General features: G+C 40.6%; 1 protein-coding gene across 5 annotated transcripts in view; it reads left to right on the top strand.

Moving 5' to 3' along the window:
- Ino80d (INO80 complex subunit D) overlaps positions 1-17,959 on the top strand; it is a 68,268-nt gene extending 50,309 nt beyond the window's left edge. For 4 of the 5 annotated variants that reach the window (XM_027397051.2, XM_027397047.2, XM_027397048.2 and 1 more), the window contains exons 10-12: positions 3,214-3,431; positions 4,242-4,399; positions 6,420-17,959. In XM_027397051.2, coding sequence (XP_027252852.1) covers positions 3,214-3,431; positions 4,242-4,399; positions 6,420-7,582 — 1,539 coding nt within the window. In that variant the 3' untranslated portion in view covers positions 7,583-17,959. The remainder of the gene's footprint in view (positions 1-3,213; positions 3,432-4,241; positions 4,400-6,419) is intronic. The other variant, XM_027397050.2, reaches the window with a different exon arrangement.
- Positions 17,960-18,747: the final 788 nt, after the last annotated feature.

The following is an 18,747-nucleotide window of genomic DNA, read 5'->3' as shown; positions in this document are numbered from 1 at the left end:
GTTTGATGTGTTTGTAGGTAATGCCACCTGTGACAGCAACTGCTAAGATGCCAGCAGTTATAAAATGCTGCTTAATTGTAGAGATAGTAAAATGTGCATCTTACAATTTCTGGAATATAGTGTCTTAGTTCAGGTAGCTGTCACAGAATAGTAGAGTGGCTGGCTTAAACACAATGGAAACATACTTAGCAGATGCTAGGACTCCAAGGACAGAGTGTGAAGAATAAATGATGGGAATGTAGACTTGGGAGGTCATGGGATTTGCTCTCTTTTGATCTTCACATTTCTTTATTTGCTTGGCTTATGTGCACATGTGTGGGCACATAAGACAACATGGAGAAGTAGATTCTTCTTCTACTGTGTGGGTTCTGGGGATCAAACTCCAGTTGTCAGGCTTGATAGAAAGTGCCTCTTTGCAACAGGCTTTCTTTTGGGCCACCAACCAGCTCCCAAATCATGACATGGAAACTTAATATTAATTATGAATGCTCTGCCTTAGTTGTCGCATTAGCTTTTATAATTTAATTTAACCTGTTTCTCTTCATCTACAGTTTGCATTGTGGCTTTTTACCTTTCTTTCATTCTCTGTGTCCTACTCTGTGTCTGGCTGACTGTGGCTGCCTGGCTCTGGGGGTTTCCTTCTGTTTTTCTCTCGTTCTCTCTCCTCTTGAGCCTAGATTCCTTCTCCTACTTATTCTCTCTCTGCTCAGCCCCGCCTATCCCTCTTTTGCCTAGTTATTGGCTGTCCAGCTTTGTATTAGATCAATCAGGTGCCTTAGGTAGGCAAAGCAACAAATCTTTACATAATTAAACAAATGCAGCATAAATAAATGTAACACATCTTTATCTAATTAAAGTAATATTCCACAACACCTGACTTTTCCCCATGGGGTTTGCTTCTGGTTTGCAGAGAAGGCCCAGCAGCTCCTCTCTTGTATCACTTTTATGTGCGCATGACCCATCTCATGAGGTTTCTAGTGACTAAAGGCCCTGTTTCCTGATATCATCTCATTGAGGCTTAGGAACTCAAACTTTGGGGTGATACAAATATTGAGCCTGTCTCAGATATTTGAGACAGCTGAGAGTAAGCGGAATTGGCAGTTTCTGATTGCTTAGAGGCTGTCTTCCTTTACCTCTTCACACACAGCTTTTTTACAGCCTTGTCCTTATTTTTCTCTTTGTTACTGCTTTCCTGCCCGTATACATTTCTTAAATGTCTCTCACTGTGCCATGGACCCCTCAGTCTGCACCTCCACCCCCTTCCTTTGGCTCTCTAGAAACCTACATATCTCAAATGGTATGTGAGCTAAAATAAACGCCTGGACTCCTCTTCTGAATTTGCAGCTTCTGTTGTTAATGAAGGAATATGGGCCATGCACCCCCCCCCCACACACACACACAGAGTTACAAGTGCAGCCTAACAAATTTGTAGGCCAATGTCAAATTGCAGTTTTGGAAGGTTGTACAACCACTGAACTAATGGTAATTGTCATTAGACAGTCAACCCAACTAGAATCTCTAGAGGTTTTAGTCTCATATTCCTTTTAACCTTACCACATCAAAGGAACTTTCAAATATTAAGAGTTCTCTGTTGGAGCTGAGGGTGTAACTCAATGTGCTTAGCATGTGTGAAGCCTTGGGTTCACTTCCCAGCAGCAAAACAAAACTAATCCAAATTTAGGGCTGTAGGTGGCTCATTGGCTAAGACCTCTTACTTTGCAATCACAAGGACTGGAGTTCTGTACCCACAGAACAGGCTGGGCACCTCACAGATGCCTGGAATCCGCTCCCCGAGATCCAGTACTCTATTCTGACCTTGGCATGTGCACATACCTGTGCACACATGTACATATATTCATGTAGACATGCACACAAAGAAGTAAATAATGGACTAACCTTTAAAAAAAAGAATTTCAATTTGATGAGCCCTTGCTTTTTTATTCATTTTCTTGACTGTTGAGATGGCCAGCCCTCTGAAGGGAACCCTGACCTCCACCTATTTATTCCTACACTGCTACCAGGCTGGCTCATCTTGTAACATGGTTGTCACGTGTTCTTCTCAAAAATGACTCCTCTGGATGGAAAAAAAAAAAAGTCTCATCACCTATTCAAGTTTAAAATTGAGATATTCAGAATCATACATGCTCTAGCCCCAAGCTTCTTCACCAGTTAACTTGTAAGCTTTTTCTTGTTTGTGCTATTTCCTTTGGCCCCTTATCTGTCCACATTTTTAAGATCTACTGTTGTTCATTTGCTGTGTCTTGTGTTTATGTGTCCTTTTGGTGTTTCCCCATGGGAAGGGTAAGTTCTTGGAAAGCATAAACTATCATAGTGGCTTGTCTGTTTGTTGGCTTTGCTGGCAATCAAACTTTGGCTTACACATACTAGGTAGTGTTCTACCATTGCACTACACCCCAGCCCTCTAAATGTCTTTAAGTGTCTGTATATGTGTGTGTCAGGGGTGGGGGGAGGTTGATGTAAATTAAGTTAATTTTTTTGTATATTTATTGTATATAGCTTTAGGCATTATATAGTCTATTAATAGTCCAGATAATCTCAGTTTTTTTATAATTATTTTTATGTGTATGACTGTTTTGCATACATGTATGTATGTGGACTACATGTGTGCTTCATGCCTGTAGAGCTAGAAGAGGGCATCAAGTCTCTTGGGACTGGAGTTACAGATAATGTGGGTGCTGGGAATGGGATCCCCATCCTCTGGAAGAGCAGCCAGTGCTCTTAACTACTGAGACTTGTCTTTGGCCCTAGATAAATTTATTTTAACTTGTACACAAAAATTATTAGTATAATAGTGTGATGTATCAGTATTATATAATATTTAAATTGGGTAAAAGAGATGTTTCAAATATTTAACTTTTTCTTTCAGAGACAGGGTCTTGTGTTGACCTTGAATTTCTGACCCTCCTGCTACTGTGTGCCAAGTGCCTGGATTACTGGCAAGCACCACCACACCTGGTTTTAGGCGGTGATGGGTGGTGCTGGGGATCCAACCCAGGGCCCTGAAAATGCCCGGCAGCCACCATACCTGCTTAGCTATACACCCCAGCTCATTTCTCTGGGTAAAAAGTTGAACTTTCTTCTAGTTTTGAAATGTAGAGAGGCTTGCCGACCTGTAATCACCTTGTTGTGCATAACATACCAGGAGTGAGGGATGGGGTCAGTTTTAAAAAAAATCTTCTGTTCATTTCAAAGGATAATTTCTTGAGAGGAGATAACTCCCGTAAAGTTCAGCACCAGCAACAGAGGAAACCTAGGAAAAAAACGAAGCCCCCTGCACTTACCAAAAAACACAAGAAAAAGAGAAGGCGTGGACCTCGACGACCCCAGAAACCAATTCCCCCTGCAGTGCCCCAAGGGAACCTCAGCATGCCCACCAGCGTCTCACTGCCAGTGGAGGCCTCGCAGATCCGGTTAGTGGGGGCAGTGGGTGTACCTCCTCTGTGCCTTGTGACCTCAGAACACCAGCCTGCTGGGTTCAGGGTCACTTGTAAAAAACTACAGCCCCTTACCCTTTAACAGTCATAGACAGAATTGCCAGTGGTTGGCCAAGTTTGCAGTACATATTCATTAATGTCAGCTTTTTATTATGGCAAGGAAAATAGTTGCAGAAATTGAGAATATAACTGTATTCCCAGTTTTTTGTGTTTTAACAGAAATTATACACATTATAATAGAAGTGTTTCACTAGAAATATTTTTTTTAAATTTTGGCAGACAAACATTTTGATCAGATGAATTTCAGTTCAATCTTGTCCATTTCTTTCATTTTTAAAGTTATTATCTTGATCAGATTTGAAATTTTGCTAAAATATACTAAATGGCGATTCATTCTATTAATTTGAAGTGAACTATGATGTGGTAATGACCATCTTAATGGGTAAAGGCTGTAGGAATGTTTTGTTTTCAAATTTCCTTCTCATAAAGTGAGGAGAAATCTTATCCATTCATCCATTCATTTATGTATTTAAGACAGTCTCATGTATTCCTAGATGAGTGACTCCACCTATGTAACTGTCGGTGACCTAAATTTCTGATTCTCTGGCCTTTACTCCCCAAGTGTGGGGATGGCAGGCATGTGCCAACCATGGGCATGTGCCAGCAGCAGCTCTGGGAGGAGTTGCTTTCTGTTACTGGCTCCTGTGTTTGTACTGAATGTCTAGAGGACTTGGAACACGTAGCCAGGGGACATGGGCATCTAGACTAGCTGCGCTGTCTTTGCAGTAGCCCTTCTACGCCAGAGCTGAGTGCCGATGAGTTGCCGGATGACATTGCCAACGAGATCAGTGACATTCCGCATGACTTAGAATTGAACCATGAAGACTTTGCGGATGTCCTGCCACGACTGCCTGATGACTTACAAGATTTTGATTTTTTTGAAGGTATGGTTAATGTTTTACTTAAGGAACTGATTTAGAAATGATTCATAAAAAGGAAAATAAGTTTTATTTTATTTTTGGCTGTTGAGACAGGTTGTTAACCACATGAAATCACAATGTCCCTGTCTTAGCTCTGAGTCCTGGGATTATGCCCTGTGTCACCAAATCCATCCTGGAAATACTAATTACTTTTATTATTGCTGCATGCATGATGTGTGTATAGGTTTGTACAACATGCATGAATGTGGAGGGCAGATAGCTGGGAGAGTGCACTCTCTTCTTCAACCTTTCCATGGGCTCCAGGGATTACACTCAGATTGCTGCGTCTGTGTTGCATGTACCCTTACCCACTGAGCCATTTACTGGCCACTTTATTATTAATTTTTAAAAATAAAGTAGCCTTTTGCAGTGGATCTGAAATGTTTTCCTAGACATAAAATGTCTGTCACTATGAATAGAAAAAAAAATCACTAAAATTGTTTTTAGAAGGTGAGAAACACATAATTTATTTAATTATATTACATACTTAGACTTATACTTTAATAGCTATGTAATTTTGTTCCATTAAAGTGAATAATTTTCCTTAATGTTTTGAAAGTGCCATTCAACTTTCAGTTTATTAAAATCTTTTACAACTTGACCTGTCTTAGGAGCCAGGCATGGTGGTGCATGTCTATAACCCAGCAAGTGCTGGGATTAAAGGTATGCACCACCAGGCAAGGAGGAAGACTAAAGAGTATGAAACAACTTTGAAAGGCCCTCATGGGATTGGAGAGGTTGTTAAGAGCACTTGTTGCTTTTGTAAAGGACACAAGTTGGTTGTCCTCACCAGGTTGCTCATAACCACCTCTTACTCCAGCTCCCAGAAATGTGACACCTTCTTCTGGATACCACTGGTATTGCACTCTTTGTTGACAGACAATTATAGATGCATATATCCAGGTAATTAGAAAGAGTAAATCTTAGAAAGAAAGAAAGAAAGAAAGAAAGAAAGAAAGAAAGAAAGAAAGAAAGAAAAGAAAGGTAACTTTTGAAAGAAACTAAGTGCTTACCATTAAATACATACAAGGATTCTGTGTTCTCTTCTTCAGCCAGAGAATGTAAGTATAGACAAAGTAATATATACCTGTCTTGTTCTATACCACCTTGTTTATGTTAATGGTATCAGTATCATTTTAGGTGAAAAATAATGAATAATCAAATGGACATTGAGTTTTAAATTGGCAACCTTTTAGATTTTTTAAGAATTAAACATTCTGAGGGCTGGCGAGAATGCTCAATGGTAAGAGTGTCTTCACTCTTCCAGAGGGCCTGAGTTTAATTCACAGCATCCATATTGGGCAACTTAATATTGCTTGTAACTCCAGCGCCCAGATCCAACACCTTGGCCTCCACAGGCACCCACATGCATGTGGCAGAAATTGACACAGACACACTTACTCATAAATAAACATGACAAGAATTTAACAGAGCCAGGCTAGACTTGTTGGCATACCCTTTAATCTCAGCACTTGGGAGGCAGAGACAGGTGGATCTGCATGACTTTGAGGTCAGCCTGGATTATATAATAAGTTTTAGGTCAGCCAAGGCTACATAGTGAAATCATGTCTGAAAACAAACCAACAACAACAACAAAAAACATTTATGGTAGATTTCTGAGAATAAATAAATTAAAGATGATAATTGAAATTCCAGGAGAGCTAACATTTGAGGCCTGTCCTGTAGGTTAGTATTTCACATTTTCTTTCTAATCCCATTATAAGAAACCTGTTTTCACTGGTTGATGGTGGTGTGTGCCTTTAATCCCAGCACTCGGGAAGCAGAAGCAGGTAGACCAGGCTGACCTAGAACTTAGATACCCATCGGCCTCTGCCTCCTTAGTTCTGGGATCAAAGGTGTGTGCCATCAAGCCAGGCAAGGACTCTTTTGTGATAGGAGAGTGTTTAAAGCACTCAGACATGTGACTTTTGCTTTGTGAGTCAGCTATGAGCTCTACTGATACTGCCGGCTTTGGTTGATGCAGGAAAGAATGGAGACCTCCTCCCGACCACCGAAGAAGCCGAGGAGCTTGAGCGGGCCTTGCAAGCTGTAACTTCTCTCGAGTGCCTGAGTACAATTGGGGTACTTACCCAGTCAGATGGTGTGCCAGTTCAGGGGTTGTCAGATAGAGGAATGGGGGTGTTCTCGGCGGGTACTGATGCATCGGGAATCCAGTCCTTGAGCCGAGAAGTAAACACGGACCTAGGGGAGCTACTGAATGGACGTATAGTACACGATAGCTTTTCCAGTCTGGAGCTGGACGAGAACCTCCTCCGTTCTGCTACCCTGTCTAACCCACCCACACCCCTGGCAGGGCAGATCCAGGGGCAGTTCTCTGCCCCAGCCAGCGTTGGCCTTACTTCTGCCACTCTGCTCAGCCAGAGTGCACTTGGGGAGAGAGCCTTCCCAGGACAGTTTCATGGACTTCATGATGGCAGCCATGCCTCCCAGAGGCCACATCCTGCCCAGCTGCTGAGCAAGGCAGATGACCTAATCACCTCACGACAGCAATACAGCAGTGATCATTCACACTCCTCACCCCATGGAAGCCATTATGATAGCGAGCATGTGCCGTCGCCCTACAGTGACCATATCACCTCTCCCCACACATCTTACTCTGGTGATAATATGGCAGCTACCTTTTCAGCAGAGATGCCCATCATGGCACAGCACTTGCTCCCCACCCAGCTTGAGGTGCCACTTGGAGGAGTGGTCAACCCCAGAACTCACTGGGGGAATCTCCCCGTCAACCTTGGCGATCCCTCTGCATTTAGCAACCTCCTCGGCGCGGATGGACACCTTCTTTCCACTTCCCTCTCCACGCCACCCACCACGTCCAACTCAGAGACCACACAGCCTGCCTTCGCCACCGTTACCCCAAGCAGTTCCAGTGTGCTTCCGGGGTTACCACAGACCAGCTTCAGTGGCATGGGGCCTTCCGCTGAACTAATGGCCTCCACCTCTCCCAAGCAGCAACTCCCGCAGTTCAGCGCAGCCTTCGGCCACCAGCTGAGTTCTCACAGTGGCATTCCTAAGGACCTGCAGCCCAGCCACAGCTCGATAGCCCCTCCTACAGGCTTCACAGTAACAGGTGCCACGGCTACAAGTACCAATAATGCATCTCCCCCTTTTCCCACCCCCAACTGAGCGAGTCTGTGTGCTTGCAGGCAGGTGGAACCTGGTGTTTTCTATCTTTGTTTCCTCTTTTGCACCCTTTTCCTCTTTTCCTACAGAAGATTTAAAAGTAACAGCGGGGATTAGCGGGACTCCCCCTTCCCAGTCAACAAGTGGCCGTGGAGTGGACCTTGCGTCAGTGTTCACATGTGCTCCTCAGCACTGGTGCTCTTTCCTTCCTGGCGGGTCCTCTCGGCCTGGCGGTTTTCTCTGGTGGCTCAGCACAGTGACTGGATAGGATTGATTTTTTTTTTTCAGCAAGTCCTAGAAGTGGAAGATACCTCAGATTACCAGTGCCCTTTACTATTTCCTAGTGTTCAGATCAATGATTTCCATTCTCTAGCCAGGTTTTTACATAGGTTGTTCTAGATAGAGTGGTCCTATTGAGATCCTGTGTAGCAGATGGTGTGTGGAGGCAAATCAAAGCTCTGACGTAGCACCACCTGCCAAACACCGTGGTGAGGCCTGGATGCCATTCCTAATTGTGATGTGGTTAACTGAAAAGAAAATCGTCTCTTGACTGCCTGTGAATGCGTGTTCACCCCTGTGTGTGTTTCGTAGCTGTCATGGTTTCGCTTTGTTTTGTTTTCTCCCAGAAAAAGGCTCTTTTTCGCTCCTTCCGCCTCATACCTAGCAAGGTTGGTCCTTCTTTCTTGCTGAGTTGACTAAAGCATCCTGAATAGGGAGGGGGTGTTTTGCTAGTGATAGCACAGCCCTTTCTTGCTAGAGATTAGCCTATGAAGAAAGGAGCCACAAAAGGCTGAATTCACATCAGTTACAGGGAGTGTCATGGCAACTAATCTCAAGTGGCCACAGGGCTGCTCAGGGTTAGGGTCTCACAGTCACTATACCTTTTCCATGTGTATTTGTTTCAAAATCCCTCACTCATGGAACACATTTGCAAATTGTAATTAAAGAAAATATTTTGATGTGAAAAAGCAGGCTAGACCAGATAGGTTTGAAAGATGACATCTGTGACCTGCTTGGTCTGTCATTTGCTCCTAGTTTTTAAATGTTTACAGTTGTGATTCTTTGGTGAGACTTGTGAACTGTTGAGGACACGTGCTGAAGCCGTGTACCAGTTGTGAAGTGATGTGTAATATCGGAAGGACACACATTTTAAAGTTTCTTTCAAAGCAGAATATGGACATTAGACACAATTTTGACTTACCTTAGGTGCTTTTAAAATAATTTAAGTACTTAAGGTGCAGTAAATTTGGAAATTCTTTTAAAGTACCAAGGTTTTAGGGTAAAAATTGTATTGGTTAGTGCAGTAAGTTGGTGACTATGAAGTGATGTGTGAGGTTTCTTCTTGCCTGCCTTCCCTCCAGAGAAGGGCGGAGCTTCACTGTCTACTCTTGTCTGCTGAGGTTTCACTGTCCCTTTGGATACCATTGGGTATTCACACCTGAGTTCAATCTAATTTGCATATGTATATTAAAAAAATAAGACAACATATCTATTAATGATGTGGTACAGTAAGTCTTTTGTCAGGGACTGTTTGATCATAATTCCTTCCTAACAAGTAAAAGTCAGAACATCTTTTCCTCCTTGTTATGTGTGTTTTCTTCATGCCATGCTAGTTCTAGCCAGTCCCTTCTGTTGCAGGCTTTGCTTTCTCTATCTTGTGACGGAATCGTGGTGATGGGCAGGCATTATGCAGATACCATGTGCCTGAGCTTCTGGAGGGAAAGTCACAAAATCATGATATGCCCTAATTTGTATTTATTGAATTGAGGGAGGGCAAAATATGTTTGTAATATATTTACTTTTTTTTAAAATCATGTTAATTAATTGGAACATTTATTTTAATAGCATTGCCATTTTTGCAGATTGAGAAATTTCTAAATTATAAATTATGTCACAAAGCAAAATTATATTTGGTATCACCATGAACTTCTCTCCTGAATAGTGAGAAACAGCTTTCTGACTATTTCTCACCTGTGAATTTATATCAGTAGCTTTTTTCATGTCAGTGCACTGTAATGAAATGATAATGTGTGGTTACTTCACCTCAAAAGTATCATTTTGTTTGCTAAGCTGTTTTCAAATCCCATCATAATAATCACCAGATGACTGTGTACTCCCAGAAAATTTATTTTGTCTCCATTGTGTATCAATTGAAGATTGAAGCAGAGCAGCCCTGGACTTCCTTATCAAGCTCTCATTTTGACAGTGAAAGTCATGGGTAGTCAATTTGGACTGTTACTGCCTTTTTGTCCCTACATTAGCTGCTGAAAATTCTTTAGTTGTCAAAACTGAGTTTGCAGTTGGTTGCACCTTTTTATTGTTTGCAGTTTTCTGTTTTATGTGCATTTAAAAGCCCTTCTTTGCTTTTGAGTAAGAAGGCATGAAGTGATCAGGAATGTTGCCGGTTATAGCTTCACACCAAAAATATTGAGTAAACTTGCTTTTGTGTAGATGCCCATGACAATAGCTGAAGAGAGGGCAGTACTGGTATAGGACCGGATAATTAGCAGAAAGTACACTTTCTTCTATTTCAGAACTAACATCCAAGCCTATAGCTTGCTTTTCTTGTGAGTCCCCTGTTGGAAGAATATCTATCTATAAGCCCAGAGGTATCCACTTCTAGTTTCTCTTCTAGTTATTGAAGCAGTTCTAGTCGCTTAATAGTAGGTGGGGTATTAATATGCAAAGAAAAATTAAGCAGCTTTTACATAGCACTTGTGTTAATGTAAGGCAATACTGGAATCAAAAACAAACCTTACACAAGGTCCTAATGGGGTAGATAGATGCTAGCTTTTGTTATAGTGTTCAGTACATAAGAAACAGTGACAGTGAAGGCTCCCTCTGTCTCTGCAGTTCTCTGGGACCATTTCTAAAGGCCAGTTAGATTGTGTTACTGTGATTTAATTTTTGAAGTTGCTGCAGATAATGAATGCATTGCATTCTGTGCTCTGAGAATCTGATAGTCAGCAACTGTAATCTCTGGTATCTGAAGGGAAGATGGGCTTTCTCTCCTTTGATTGTTAATGTTATTTTAGTAAAGTACTCAAGACATTGTTTGTTTCTTCTGTAAAAATGCCTTAGCAATTTCCACACCTTGGTAGGTTACACAGCTAGGCAGCAATTGAGGATAGTAAATAGCAGTTACAGGTAGACCACCAAGTGACAAAGATTATGCAATGGAAAAATTATGTGGTTATCATCGCATAGCTGATAAGCAAAGGTTGCTTTCTCTAGTGAGCCTACCGTGTGAAGTATTCCTGCTTCATAAATGACAGCAATTCCATGTTGGCAGGCAATGTGGTGTGTCTAGTGCCCCTCCGTGAGAAGATTATGCTTTAATGAGAATCATATAGTCATTGGAGATGGAGTTGGAAAGTGATCGTTTTAGATTCCTTAAAGTTGATGTTACCATCTTTAGTGGTGTAAGGCTAGGGACAGCTAATACTTTATCTTTGCCAAATAACTATTTATAAGATTAATCTTTTCAAGTAAACCAGACTCTCACCTGAAGGTTATGGATTCTCCCCTCTTGTGAGTCACACTAAAACTTTTCCAAAGCTCATTGTTAGTCCATGCTCACAATCCACACAGCAGAGTCAGTTCTTTGTTTAGGAAGGAAACCATGTCTGCTCTCTAGGCATCCTGGGCATACAGTTTCTTTTACACGAAAGAACCTAGATTTCTTTCTGTTGGCCTGTTGCATAGTGTGTTATAAACTGGCATTAGAATTGAATCACACAGAGGTGAAGCCCTTACTGTGTGTTCCTTGAATCTGACCTGCAGTCTTCCCTGCGCCTTGGCATCCTGGCCAGCAGTGGGTGGGCTGGCTTCATCTGCAGCACCTCTTTGAAGCCACTGCCTCCCTCTAGCTGAGTTCCGAGCATGGTTATGCATTGTTTTGACATTGCAGAGTGTGAGGATATTAACACTAAACTATTTCATAGGTTTGGAATTCATTGGAATTTTAAAAGTATTTACTTTTTTAGGCTCTCCATCTTTTCTTCTTAGACTTAAAAAGATAAATTCTATTCTGTAGCTGACATGTGTAGAATAATCTAAGAGTGGTTTGTTGAATGGTCAAGTACAACTCTGGAAGTATAATGAAGAAGTTTGGAAACACCTTTGAGTTCAGTTGGAGTGAATCCTCTTTTGTATCTCTTTCATTACTGCTCCCACACTGTTGTAAAGGTTTCTTCCTGTCAAAATTATTTCATGGGGAAAGTCACTTATGAAAAGTTATTCATTTTTTCCCCTCTCAATAACTTGAAAAATAACCAAACCCTCCCTCTAATCTAGTAGAAAAGAAATAATGATTGCTTAATAGTTTTGGCTTCATTAAGCGTCCCCATATTATTTTATTCTGGCGGGAACCAAAAATCACACTTTAATTAAAGGAATATTTTAAACGCTGTCTTTCACAATGTGTATAATACGGTCTCTGTGAAGAGCACAGATGGAGATCTGTTAAGCAATCCCCCTGGCCAGCGAGTTAAGAGCTGAACTTCTGGTTGTTAGTCATGGCTCTTCCAACAGCCAGTGTCATTAACGCTGCAGTTGTGGGTTAGGGTTAGGGAGCCACTTGTTTTCACTTGGATCGTTTGTCTTGGTTAGTTTTCCCCTCTACACTGTGATAAGGAGCAAGTAAAATAGATGTGGCATTTCAGAGAGAAGACGTGTCGTGACTTTATTTACCCGTGTTCCAGAGCATCAGTAATGTGTTGAGTGGCTAGAAGAACAGATCCAAGATGATCTTTGACTGATCTGAAGTTTGTGTGAAGAGCAGTCTTCTAAGACAAAAGCTGGTTGTAAGGCCAGTGGGACAGCATGTTTTCTTTCCTTCCTTCCTTCCTTCCTTCCTTCCTTCCTTCCTTCCTTCCTTCCTTCCTTCCTTCCTTCCTTCCTTCCTTCCCTCCTCTGCCTGTTTTGCACGCTCATCCCCGGTGCTGCAGTGTGCGCATGCACACACGTGAGCCGCACTCATCTTGGCCCAAGAGTGGTATAATCTTTTTTCATTGGTTTTTGTTGTTGTTCTTATGTGTTTGTTTGTTTGTTTGCTTTTTAAGCTGGGGACCACTGACCTAAGCTCTATATGCACCCCAAGTTCCCCATGGAAAACGTTTCAACACGCAGGGCAGAAGGCACCAGTACAGCTCAAGGCCACACCATTGTTTTTCCTTGGGGAATAGACTGATTTGCCCCCAAATGACTCCAGCCTGTATCATGAAGGTACGGGCGCTCCAGCGGGTTAGTGCTAACACAGTAGAGAGCTTGACACCTGCTGACAGTGTGTGCCTCTGTTCCAAAGGGTTGAATCAGTTCTTCTCAACAGTGATAGCTCTTCTCACTGTATAGTGTTGAGTATGTCTCAGGGATTCCTTGCGGAAATTAGGGCAGTTTTTAAAATAAGAAAATAGTTTAAAAGAAACTAAAGGTGACTCATCATTGATGAGAGCTCAAGAAAGAGAAAGCATTTGGTTTCATAGCCCGTGGTATCTCGCCGAGGACTTTTTCCTTTCTTCTTCAGGCTCTCATCTCAGCTTCAGCATACAGAATCCTTTCCCATCATGCACAGCTTTAAAACTTTTATTTAAAAACTTCCTTCCCCAATGAGCTTTCAGAATACTTATTGTAGATTTTAAGAGAAATGGTATATTAATTTATGCTATTAACATCACCTCATAAATTATAAGTTTTATACTAAAGCTGTATTGAGTGTAATGAATTATGTTGCCTATGTGTTTTAATAGCTTAAAAATTATATATGAGCTTCTTCTTTTTATTTTTATTTTTGACAAAACAAACTAGTGACGCACCTTTTTACACTGGATCTCTGCCGTGTCAAGGTGTATAGCTATCCTTTGCTACCTTGCAGATATATAAAGAAAAGGATAACCTGGGGCCTCAAAATGTAGAACACCCTTAGACCATTTATTATCATTCATAGAGCTGTTGAGAATCATGTTCTTTAGTACATGATCTGTGGTTTACACTTAACGATGGCTAGACACTTAGTTACAGGGTAAATAGAAGCAAATAGATCCAGTAAAACTCCCACTACTGTAGCTGGAATTTGTAAACTAAGTTTTTAAGACCTTTGTTATTTCCTATGGATTTATTCTTTAATTTACAGTTTATTCTGTAAGTTGAGAAGTAAAATAGAGAAATTAATAAATAGATGTTCTCAGTGTCTCATTCAGGAACGTTTTCCCCTCCTCACTAAGGAATTCCCACTGTGACTTAAAAATAGAGGTAAATTACTTGTGTGCATGTATGTGTCTGTGTTTTTACACACATGCAAAAATATACGTTGGGGGCACGTGTGTGAGATATGAATGTGTGCTTGTATAAAATAGAAAGGTAACCGAATGTATTATAGAAATATGATTTATTTAGCTGAGGATATTACAGTTACTTTCCCATTGTTTCTCTTTTATAACCATGCCATATTCTTTGCTATGTTATGTTCAAAGGCTAGCTCTGATATCATGTGCATTTTCCTTTAACCTTTGAATTAACTTACGGTGTTTTTAAAGTGACATGAGAAAAAGCAGATTCTAAGACCAGCCTCATCCTTATGAGCATAAAATAAGAGAGAGACAGACCTAGATAACAGCTTATTTGTCTATTGATGTGATGGGACCACAGATTTGTTGAAACATTTTTATGTCTAATAAATGTTCTTTATATTCCAAGTAATAAAGTATTATGATGTTTTCTTGGTCAAATTCAGAAAACCTAGGCCTTGGTTAGGAGGCTTCTGAAGGGGCTGCTTGTTTTAGAGGAGTTGGTGGCTCATTTCACTGTATCTATTTCAAAGCTGGTGTTATTTTAGTTCTTTGCAAAACATCCTTTAGAACTGGGTTGTGCCATTGGTTATATGGAGCGTAGCACTGCAGCTCCCATCTTTTGGCTGTAGGAAAAATCATGCTCCCCTTGATGCTTACCTGATTCATGTGGAACTAAACAGAAAGATACATTCCTGTACTTTGAGCTTTGTCATTTTGCCGTGCATCCTTTCCTGGAGCATCTGATGGTCTGAGACAGTCAACTAGAGCCACGTGCTCCCCTCACATTTATCGATAAAACTTATTGCTTAGGGATATGTCAGAACAACTCCCAAGAACAGATTTGGGTTGGTAGTTGTCTTTGAGGCCTCAGTTACTTCATCTTAGATTCAGTCAAAACCTGGGTAAGCTTTCTGTGTTGTTTTTTACGATTGTATTTTTGTAGCATCTCCCTGTTTCATTCACTCTTGCTTTTGGATTTTAAGAAATCTGCATATTTCTTGTACATATGCATGCAAATGAAAGGAGGGAGTTTGTACTGATGTCATTTCTCCCTTCAGTTGCTGGTTAATGGAATTTGCTAGAATTAGTTCCCCCTCATCGAAGGGTGAGAACAGACCTTTGTGTATATCTGTACAGAGATGTGTATATGGGCTGTGGTGGCACTTTGCTGAATGTGAACTTGCCTTGTCAATGGAAAGATTAAAAAGTATTATGTTTATTTATACATTTGTATAAATCTATATATACACGTATGTATATGTGTGTGTATAGATAAAGCTATATACATATATTTCCCTAAAAATGTGTGTGTGTAATAGATTTACAGCCTTTGCTAAGCAAGATTATGCATCTGTGGGAAATTCTGGATTATTCTGCAAGCCCGAGAAAGTGACAACAGTCTAGAGTACATCATCAAGCATACTGAAATAAAAATCTTTTGGATTGCAGTCACAAATTACAGACTACATTGGTCACAAATGAATTTCTTCTTTCTCACCAGTTGCACTATTCCTCAGACTGCTAGCTAGTTTCTCATTAACAGTCACACATCTTTGTTGAGTTGTCTATCGTCCTAATGCTGGAAACGGACTCCCGAGGGTGGCCTTGCAGGGCCCCTGCTGAGCCACATGTCTCCCCCACTCCCTTATTCCCAACTCAGTTCTTTCGCTAGAAGCCTTGGCATGAATATCTTGACTGTTGCTTTCACATTCCTTAATCACTGACAGTCCCCCGCAGTATACAGCCTTCAGTCATATTTTCTTTGAGAATTGGGTAGTTATCAAAAATAAAAAGCCAACATTCAAACCATTAATTTTTTTTTTTTAACTTAGGGAACTTTGCAGTATTTTACTTAAAGTGAAGAAAAAATACCCATAATTATGACTTGATGATTGATAGTAGTAGTAGGTGTATTTCCACCCTTATTATCATTTAAATAGTTTGATTTGCTTTGTGTCTTAAATATAAATTTACCATTTGAATTTTAACCAGTATACAAAGTCATGTGGAGGCCTCCTGAATTCTGACTCATGTTTTTCATGTTGAAATGCTCTAATGAGTTCCCATGTAATGAATTCTGCTAGATTTCCTTTTGACTTTCCTTACAGTTGTGACATTCAGTTTTAACTCTGCCACAGTTCTCTAGAAAACTTGCACCCTTATATATCGTGCCTTTAAAGCTCTTATGCACACACAGATGAAGTGTATATACATACATGTTGGCGCATGTGTACATATACTTTGGTATATGCTCACACAGTATGTCTCCAGGATATACTGTGGGAGTGGACATAGAGATATTCAAAGGCAATGGAATGTTGCTCTCTAGATATATATGTATATAAATATTGTTGATATAACTGTACATACACATGTATATGTATGAGTTCTAAATGGCAATCTTTTACATTTAGCAAAATGCTGCCCTACTGGAATATTGCCACTGCAATGGCAGTTGTATGTAATGATTTAAAATACATTATCAAAAATTATTTAAAGAACATTTAAAGGTCTCATCTAAAGTCAGCCTCATGCTATTTATTTAGCTTTCTATTCATTTTATTGTTATGTTTGCATAACTGAAAGGGAGACTGTCATTTTAAAAATACCATCTGCATAGGAGAGACGAGATTCACTTGGGGCACTTTGTGCATCTCCCCTCTCTCTGAAACAGTGACATACCACAGTCCAGCTTGTTGATTTCAGTTTCAGAGCAATCCTAACATTGCCATTTGTGTGTGTCATTCACCATCTCCTTGATCAACTTAATTCACCAGTCTGCCTCTTCCTTTCATTAATGAATAATGCTCATTTCCATCATGTTGTCTGGGGGAAGCTGACCCCTCTCTTGCTTCAAGGAACTAGATCTCTAGCCGTTGTTCTGCCTTGTTCACAATTCACCTTGGAAAGAAGACTGTTCTCATGATGCTGTCTTAAGCAGAGTTTATTTTGCATAGTTTGATTTAAAGATCTTACTGAATTCTTTTTTTTTGAAAGAGCTCTTAACTCTTAAGTTGCATGTACTTGGCATTATATTAAATTCTTACTGTCCTTCCCCACAAGGTATCTTTTTCATTCATCTATCAGTTTTCCGTACTGAAAGCAAGAACATTAAGTCAAAACTGTTAAATACTGTTTTGGTTTGAGATGAGCTGGCAGCAGATCATACCTCGAGAATTTAGAGGGAGAGAAAGGTAGATGGATAGGTAATCCTAAATGCTATGTCAGGTGGGGAGTGGAGTGAGGGTACTCCTAAGGAAACAGATTTCACAGAGTAGCTCGCTGGAACTGATATCAGAACAGCCTTTAACAAAAAGCCTCTTGGCAGATGTATGGTACTAACCAGAGTGCCCAAGTGTAAATTAAAACCAAGTTGCAGTGGGAAATCAAAGGTGAGGTAGCCATTGGAAACCAGCAAAGGACAGGCAGGATAGAGAGTTTTCAAATGTCTTTTTACAAAGTAACTGCACGGTAGCAAGGACTAGCCATACCGAGAGCTCTTCTTTTCAGTGTTCTCTTTCACCTTGGCACACAGTATGCTTCATATGCCATACATTCAGAGCACGGACAGGAGGGCAGCTGCTTAAAGGGGACTTACAAACCAAGCATTTTCTCTCATGTCTGTGTCACGGCTGCCACTTAGTTCCAGGCACGCCCACTGGGAGCAGCTATTCTGCAGAGCGTAGAGGAGGCCGGCAGGGTTTGGAAAGGCCTATCGGTGGCGCTGGCTGTGGTTTTGCTGGGGAGGACAGACACATTTGGGGAGATGAGGGGCTTTTGGTTTGTGATTTCCCTTTAAACAGGAAGAGATGGTTCACATTTTCCATATATATATCTCAATGAATGTACTGTATTACTGTTTTAAAAATTTGATGAAATAATAATGGATTGGTCTCCTTTTGTTATCTGGTCCTTGTTTAATTTGTTTAAGGGTTTTTGTATACAAAAGTTTACATTTTTATGTATATTTTTCTTGTGTAAAAACTGATGTAATATGTGTATAAAAACACTGTATGTATTATCTGTATATAGTGTGACAAAATGATTTTTCTTTCTTTCTTTTGGATGTATTAATAAATCTTGCTGTGAAGTAGCCTTGATTTTACTAATTATTTCCTTTGCCTGTGATGGGAGCTTCTGGTGTAAGGTAAGTACTTTCCCTTCTTTGTTTCTGTTCTCTGAGACAGGGTCTGTTCTGCCTCCCAGACTGGCCTGCAGCACAGTGTGTGGGCCAGGCTGTTCTTGGAGTTGCAAATCTTTTGCCTCAGCCTCCCACATTCCACCAGGGAGCCTCTATACCCATTTAAGTTTTGTTTTTATGAGACACAATTTTACCATGTACCTCTGACTGGCATGGAACACACTATATAGTTCAAGCTGGCCTTTGACTCAAGGATGTTTGGTCCTTCAGTCTCTGCCAGCCAAGGAGAGGGATTACAGACATAGGTCATCAAATTTAGCTCCCCCTTTCTTTAAATGTGTTGTTTTCAGTTGTCTGTTTTAAATAAGCAATTCTAGGGAGATATATATTCAAGATCTTTATAGCTAGCCTAACAAGTTAGGACCAAATTGACTTCAGCTATATATATTGTGAAATCCAACAACAAGCTGAGTTTGAAACCATTGTATGCTGCAATGGAATTGTTACAATCCAAATCTATTTCATTTAACCAGAAGCCATTTCTCCGAATTTTTTTTTTCCTGCTTCTTTCTTGGTCTTTTATGTCTCCCAAGCTGGTGATAAACTAATGATTTTCCTTCCTCAGTTTCCAAATGCTACTGTCACAGACTTGTACCAACTTGCCTGTCTCTTCCTTCATGTTTATAGCTTCAAAAAATACAGTGACAATTTCACGGTATGTGCCCAAAGTTAAAAACAAA

Source organism: Cricetulus griseus, chromosome 2 (assembly GCF_003668045.3).
Source record: "Cricetulus griseus strain 17A/GY chromosome 2, alternate assembly CriGri-PICRH-1.0, whole genome shotgun sequence".
Classification (NCBI taxonomy): Eukaryota; Metazoa; Chordata; class Mammalia; order Rodentia; family Cricetidae; genus Cricetulus; species Cricetulus griseus.
This window is presented reverse-complemented; position numbering and strand designations above follow the sequence as displayed.